Source organism: Limulus polyphemus, unplaced genomic scaffold (genome assembly GCF_000517525.1).
Source record: "Limulus polyphemus unplaced genomic scaffold, Limulus_polyphemus-2.1.2 Scaffold860, whole genome shotgun sequence".
In the NCBI taxonomy this organism is placed as follows: Eukaryota; Metazoa; Arthropoda; class Merostomata; order Xiphosura; family Limulidae; genus Limulus; species Limulus polyphemus.
In genome coordinates this window covers 1-8,321 of record NW_013666470.1, presented here as the reverse complement: position 1 = coordinate 8,321, position 8,321 = coordinate 1, and the positions used below count along the sequence as shown (strand labels likewise).

Here is an 8,321-nt window from a genome sequence, read left to right as displayed (position 1 = left end):
TTACTGATTTTTCGTTTTTTTTTTTTGTTTTTTTTTCTTTTCGTTGTGTTTTCTTGCTGTAGTTTCTCCCCATGATTACTGTTTAGTGTTTTATTTGTTTAATTATCATTATGTTGCCAGTTATTCAGTTGTGCATGTATTTGATAGATTACATTAGAGCATAGTTAAGAAATACAATTAGAAGACTGTAAAAGTATATTGTTAAATTATTTATTCTTACTATTTATTAAATTAGAAATATTTTATTTCAAGTTAAAAAATCTTGTGTTCTAGTCAAGATATTTCAAACAAACATGTAATGAGGTAAAATAATCAACATTAATATTGACCATATAATTAGATAGTTTTGATAACTTACAGTTAAAACTTGTAGAGACTTTTGTTTTTGTAAATGCACACTTATGATCAAGAGTTCATGAAGAAGTTTGGTAATATGTTATTAAGTAGAATTAGTCATAAAGCATATTTTTATTACAATTAAAAGTTGTTTGGGTAGTATAATGATCATATTGTTTCTGACAACATTTCAAACTGTTTTCATGTAAGAAAAAATAAAGATAATTTTTCTGTCTATCCTCATGGTATTTTCTAGAATGGTAATGTTTCTTGTGAACCTGTACCTTGTCCTGCAGACTGTATTCTGTCAGGGACTGTTGATTTTACATATCAGCATGGCAATATCTTCCAGCCTGAGGCTGATCCATGTGTTCAGTGCATTTGTCTGGTTAGTATTTTATTTTAATGTTGGTTAAACAGTTTTCATGGTTTTTGTGTTAATTAAATAAAACTTCAGAAGTTAAATATAATAAATTATACATATGGAGTACAGTTACTTAAAGACTTGTGAAAATGAACCCTAATGTTCATACGTATATATATATATATGGGTGGGTGTGTTGAATAATCTGTATCTCCTGTTTGAAGTGATTGCCTACAAGTTTAAAAACACTTATTCAAATATCTGTTTTCTATTAATGCTTTGTAATTTTTCTGTATATACATATTTTTTCTTTGCTCTTAAGAATGGCAGCATATCTTGTTTTGTTACTTCTTGTGACAAGGACTGTGACCATGGAGTATATTCCCAAGATCAGTGCTGTTCAAGTTGTGATGGTAAAGAACGTTTTTAACTTATATGATGTAGAGGAATGTAATCATAACTAATCAATGAAACTAAACATTCTTTTGCAGTACACTGTACTTTAGTTCAATTACCCTTTTTTTACCTTCCTCACATACAGTACCTTTTTTGTGTAGTTTAGCTATGTTTAATTTCATTTAGTCCATGCCTTAAATGAATGGATCTCACCTTGCAGATGAAACACTCTTGCACTGTTGAACGTTTTTACACTCATTTCTGCATAAATTGAACCATAGGAAAATTACCTCACTGAAGAATTATAAGAACATCTTGACTCCGAGATGAAAGATCATAGTTCTGATAGGCAGTTTCACACTTATTTTGTAAAGAAAATGTTTAAATTGTGTATGTTATTTTTTGTGTTGTAGAAGACCAATCAGGTAAATTAATAACAGACTTTAGGTTTGTGTTATAACTTATATGTCACCACAAATAACTAAAACTTGGTAGTGGCAACTGAAAAATCCCTTTCAATCACCTCAACAATGACCCTTTTTTTACCATTAGTTACTACTGTTTTTAAACTTTGTTGTTTATTTAAAATAAACATCAATAAGTGTTTAGTTCATTTTTATGAATTTATATTTAAAATTTAACTTTAAGAAATATTTATTAACCACCTCCATAAATGCAGGAGAAATTATGGTTTATTATGATTTTCTTTAAGATTACCTATTTGAAATTCAAGTAAGGGTTCTTAGTTTCTTTTATTGTCAGAGTATTATATTGTCAAGAGCAAAATTAGGTAATAAAACCTAGCGTACATTTAGGATCTAAACATTTTCCTTACTGAACAGAATGCCTGATTTCTGCATCATTTTCTAAAGTAGCAAGACTAAGCTTTCAAACTTCATGTATATTGTATTGCATAATTAATTTTATTGAAAATTTACAAATCAATCCTCATCTTTTTACATACATTATAAATGAATATATATATTGAATTATGGCACACATTATTTTACACACAAATAATAGGTTAACTAAACTAGTGACATTTATGAACAATTTTATATTTGCAAAATGCCAAAAGTTCTGAAGTTTCAAAACATGAAAACTTAATAAACTTATATTCTATGGCAGATTATGGCATAAAGCTTAAAGGAGAAAAATTACTTCTGATACGATATATTACCTCTTCTCATATAATAGCTTTTCTCATTCAGTGCTGTCCTCTGTATGCACATATTTTTTTCATTCACCACGAGCCTTGAAAATCTCACATACCCCGCATTCAACATGGTTCTACTGTGTCTTTACATGCAAATAAGTATGTGGCAACCCTCCACCAATAGGAGCATGACACACTCTCCTGATGCTTGTGATTCCCTCTATACTGTTCAGCCTAACCTTCACTTCTCGTTTAGGCACAGTTGTGTTTGGACGTTACACAGTTTTGCTCAAGTTTTCAACTTCACACTTGATATTTTCTTCTTTGCTTCTCGAAGTAGTAGTATAATTTTGAATTTATTAAGCATTTCACTTGTGCTTTTCAGTGAAAGTAAACTTAAGAAATTTGTCTTTATTTTTTGTGGAATTACCACGGTTGAACCATGAATTCTGAACTTTGTGTCATGAATGCCACTGTTGTGACTACTGCTCCTTCATCTGTCATTTTTCAGGTTTTACACTTGGGAGTATTGTTTGACTACTACCTAAGTTGGGCCCAGCCTTCTTCTCCTCTATAGTTGATGATGTTTTTAGTCACCAAGGCCCTTACATCTTCAATACTCACTGCATGCAACATTCTTTCTCTTTTGGGGACTGGAGCTTCTATGGAAGCTCATATACTCTTAGGCCATGCTTATATGCTCACTCTTCAATGAATGCTGCATGACCAATGGAACCTTGCTAGGGATCATTTGAACTCCATTATCCATCTCTTACCTCCCTTCTTAGTCGTTTTCACATTGTTGCTAGACAGAGATAACATCACAATGGGTGTTCCTCTTCCACATCCTTGTCCAAAGTTGCACTTGTTGACAGATGCTTCACTCATGGGTTGAGGGGCAGGTTTGGAGCATCTGGAGGTTTCAGGTCATTGGTCTTCTGTCAAGACAACCATGCAAATCAACATCTTGGAACAATTGGCCATCGCTTTGAATCATTTCCTTTCTGCTGTACAAGACATATTGATACATCAGTCAATAGGGTGGCACCCATTCATTTTTGCTCTATTTCCAAATGTTAGAACTACTCTTTTGGGCCCATGTTTATCACACATGCCTCACTGTGTCATATTCCAAGTGCATTCAATCTGGTCATGTGTCATTTTATCGTCCCAACCAGATATCCCAATGGAGCGGTCCCTACACCTACAGGTTTTCCGGTGGCTGTGCACACAATGGGGTATTCTTCATTTAGATGCTTTTGCCCAAACATCATAACAATAAATTATCCCTGTTCTGGTACCCAGTACCTCATCCCTTAGCTCTGGCTCTTGATGCTTTCAGTCAGGACTGGACTAACCAGTACCTATATGCCTACCCATGGGATATCCACCATCCAGTCCATTTCATGTTGAGTACTTCTGATTGCACCTTTCTGGCTGGCAAAGTCCTGGTTCTTGGTTCTAACCCTCTATCAAATGACACTCCTATTACCTGTTCTTCTCTTGCCTTCCCTCCTCCATTGCTGCATTGTTGGTTTTTTTGTTCACTTACCAAACTCAGTCTTTACATATGGCTTTTGTCCGGTTCTTTTCAAGGAGATCTGGACTATCCACATGTGTGGTATTATTTTTGTCCCATTCAGTTCGCTCTTCCTCACTAATGGTTCTTCAGAGACAGTGGTGGACCTTTCGCTGCTGGTCACTGTGCCATAGCAGGATATCATGCAGTCTTGTCCAACACCTTCTGTTTTACCAGGTGCTGCAAAGTGTTTTCCTCTCCCACCTTTTCCTTTTGTTATGTTCCTTCCAGATCAATCTCCCTCCACATCCTACAATATTGCTGAATTGGGATGTTAATGTTGTTCTCCACACCCTTACACATTCTCTCTTTGAAACCTTGGTCACCTGTTCCCTCTATCATTTATCCATTAAAACCTATTTCATACTTCTCCTGGCCTGTGGTTCTTAGATGTTGTACATCTTCACCTTCAACTTTTCACGTACTCTTTACCACGACACCTGTGTTCTTTATCTAGATCATAGCTTCCTTCCTAAGATATCTGTGGTCCATAAGGGCAACTCTTCTTTTACACCATTTCCCTCCCTTCTCTTTTCCATTTATACTATTGTGCGTGTCCAGGTAGACTTCCATGACCCATTCAGGCCCTGTTGTTATATCACTTGCATAGCTTCCTTCCATAATTCTTGTTCCAGATTATTCATTCCATGTAACAAGTCTTCTCAAGGAGACCTTTCACCTTTTACCCACAAGGGTCGGATTCATCAACTTATTTGGCTGGTGTATACATCTCTATCTCCCGGTTCCCAACTTTTTACCTTTTCCTTGGCAGATCATCCGCATCATGCTTTGGAGGAGATCATCCAGTCTGGCATGTGGCTGCATCTAACACATTCATTTCCCACTTCCTACATCATGTGGCCAATTCTTGCTCCTCTGGATATTACTTTTCATCTGTTCAACTGTGAATTGGTAGATTCACTTTTGTCTCTCTCTCTCTCATAGAGGGTCATACCCCTTATAGGTGGTGGATACCATTCAGTGATGAGAGGTGTTTGTCCAAGTATACTTATTGGCTATCATCTGCAAAATCCACACTGTAAGGCTTCTCATATATAAAGTATATGTATATATCACTGGCTGGGGTACCTCTGGTGCACCACCTTCGATGGGTCGAGATCCAGAGGCTGTGTAGCAAGGAATTGTATCAGTAGAGTGGTTGGCTGGGGCACCCTACTTGATCAAACTACTGGGGTTTGACCTGCCAACCTATATATATATATATATACACCTCTCTCCAAGTCTATAATGCAGACTGTTGAGACTGGTTGTGCCATGAGACTGATAGTAGTTTCACCTCGCAATATATTGCATCATAATTATGACCATACCAGTCCATACTAACTCATGGACTATCATGAGTACAGCAGAAGGGGATTGCTGCCCATCCCTGCCATTCCTTCTACTGAATAAATCAGGAATGGTCTGCTTTTCAAAACAGGGTTACCATGATCACCCGTTGCACAGTCTCCAGTGTAGCATTATTTTTGCACCTGTCCCTCCACCTTTTCAATGTTGTAAACTAGCTATTTTTGAGAAGAAGTAAGATACCATATCAGATATTAATATGATACTTACCTCCACTCCTCACACTTCCTCTCTACTTCTGGTGCTTCTTTTGTGCCTAATCTTGAAGTGAAGGTTTGGCTGAATAGTATAGAGGGAGTAACCTGTGTCAGGAGAGTGTGTCACACTCCTATTGGTGGAAGGTTGCTGCATACAAAAACTCAGTAGAACCACATTGAGCATGGGGTAGGTGGTAGTTTCAAGGCAAATGGTGAGCAAAAATATTTATGCATATAGAGGACATCACTGAATGTGAGAAGATGCAAGTACATATTGGAAATATAGTTTCAATGTAAGAAAATAGTAACATCAGGGAGGTAATTCAGCAGAAAAACATTAAGAAACATTAACTCAGGCATGAACCAGAAGTCCACTATTGGAGAATTGGAACTTTGCCAGTTCAGTATCTGTGTATTAAAAAAATTAACTAGCTTCTTGTTCAACTGGGAGATGAAAAGAATAAAATATTTCCTTTTTTTTAATGAGAGTTTTTTTAGTTTAAAAAATAGAAAATATATATGCAAAGGCTTGTAGCTATCTGAATTAGAACTCTTACTTTTTACATTTTGTTATTAGTTATTATAGTATAAAAATGCTATAATGGCCATATATAGGACAGCCCAAAAGTTTTTAGACCCAAGCTTAAGTCTGTTCTGTTTAGATAACACTTGTTTTAACATGATATTTATTAGTTTTCTGTTAGTCTGTGCTAGTGCCTTTGTACTGTTTGAATATACTTGTACATTAATCTGAAACATTAAAATTAACTGGAATTATTATATTATTTTGGGTAACTACTCTTTGGACAATCCTGTATTATTAAGTAACATAGAATGACAACTTTCAAGCATGTGACATTAGCCTAGTTACAAACTTATTTTTTAGCTTTGTGACGATGACAAATAATTTGTTTGTTTCCTCAATTTAGCTTGTGAGTATAAAGGTGCTATTCACAGTAGTGGAGAAACATTTCTCAGCATAGAAGGTGAAGATTGTAAAAAGTGCTCATGTAAGGTCAGTGCCAGCAGTAACTTTACACATTTTAAAACTTATTTTTATTGTAGTGAAAAACTAATGTAAAATAATTTAGAAATGTGTATATTGACAGTTTCATTGTGATAGATAGTTACAAGTCATATTTTATTTCTTTACTTGCTGTATTTTCTTCTTGATCTTGTTAGTTTTTTTTTTCCAAGACAAAGACAGGAACCAGTTGTTTCTTTCATAGTTTTTCTAATTTAATGTAAATGCTTTATGTTTTAATTATTTTACAAATGTACATTGCAAATAATATTTTCTAGAATAAATTTTATTCCATATCAACACTACATGGTTATCAAACATAATAAAATCAGATTCTCTTAATTATCAAAGATCTTATTTTGAGACATTTGTAGTAATGAACTCTTGATATTATCATAGTTTGTGAAAGTTAACAGAAAGGTCTCATATTATTTAAATGGCTAAATCTGTAAACATATTATTCAGTTAGGTACAGTTCATTGTGAACAAGAAAACTGCAGAGAGTTGGATTGCCCAATAGAGCGTCGTGAACAACTTCCCAATTCATGCTGTTCTGTGTGCTTAAACCATACCAGCCAGTAAAAGTCTTATCTGATTGGCTTTTGAAGAATTTACATGTAAGAATTGGGTTTACAAAGAAAAGGTATTATCACTGGAATATAGTTATGTGTACTAACAAAACTTAATGGTGATTTACTGGTGATGGCCTCTTACAGTCACCTTATACTTAATAGATCATGGAAGCTTGATAAAGACAAAAAAGGTGAAATTTGTATTTTACTTTTTTTTCTATGGAAATATACCATAGAATTTGTTCTCATGGAATAACAAATTGCTGCTACCATGATTTGCTGAGGATTGCAATTTTGAGCAATAACATCTGCAATCCTCCAAGTCAAAGAATAATACAGTGTTTGAATAGTGTTCGTTCTGTGTACATACAGTATGGAATTAAGGCTATGAGGGGCCTAAGGCTAATAGGAGGGAAGGGCCTAAGTATGTACTACATATTGCATAAAAAATTAATAAATTCATCAAACAAATTTATTTATTTATCCAAAATTAACAAATTTATCCAAATTTAAAATAAATTCATCAAACATAAAAAATTCAATACACTTGTTTCTTCAAACAAAAATTGGTACTTTTCTGGCTCTGGCTGTCACAAACTCATCAATGATGTTATTGTAATTCAAAGACCTGACAATTTCACTCTCAATGCTCAAGAGGGACAAAGAATTGAGATGGTCTTAATTCCTAGTAGGTTGTAAGACATATTTGACCCTTTTTAGAAGAGACAGGGAATGTTCTCCACTACTATTAGTGATCTCTTGTGACAAATACAACCATAATGCAGTTTCAACATTTGGAAAACATTCAATCTTATTGAATTTAATAATAACAGTACATCCAAATAGGTTTACTTTCATTGTCTTTTTTCTAAATATCCGAGAAGGATGTAAATTCAACAAATTGCTGAAATTCTTTAGTAAAATCCATTGGAAGATTGTCTGGGTGTTTCTGACACAGATATTTGGTACCTTTACTGACTTGGGAATTTGACATATATTAGGAAAAACATTTGCCAGGACATTATAGGATTTGTCATTATCAGCATAGGCTTATATCTATTGTTCTAATGCACTCTTCTGCTTGTCAATGATTGTGATGAAATTATTAACTCTGAAAGCCTCCTTGCTGCTAATATGTGAGCAGTTGCATCTAGACATGTCTTCTGTCTTTTTTGGCATTTGGCTGATTTGTACTCTTGGTTAGCATTCCTTGCCATCCCCTGAGCCTCATATGCATCCAAACTGTCCCACATTTGTTGGAGAACAATTCCTAGGCTCTTTAATATGTTTACAGCAGTGGAAAGGTTGATTTAAGCACTTTGCAAACTT

General features: G+C 34.6%; 1 protein-coding gene across 1 annotated transcript in view; it reads left to right on the top strand.

The window, feature by feature from the left end:
• Positions 1-8,315, top strand: part of LOC111086116 (kielin/chordin-like protein) — a 19,034-nt gene extending 10,719 nt beyond the window's left edge. The window contains exons 3-6 of the mRNA XM_022387714.1: positions 593-724; positions 1,023-1,113; positions 6,326-6,411; positions 6,886-8,315. Coding sequence (XP_022243422.1) covers positions 593-724; positions 1,023-1,113; positions 6,326-6,411; positions 6,886-7,002 — 426 coding nt within the window. The 3' untranslated portion in view covers positions 7,003-8,315. The remainder of the gene's footprint in view (positions 1-592; positions 725-1,022; positions 1,114-6,325; positions 6,412-6,885) is intronic.
• Positions 8,316-8,321: the final 6 nt, after the last annotated feature.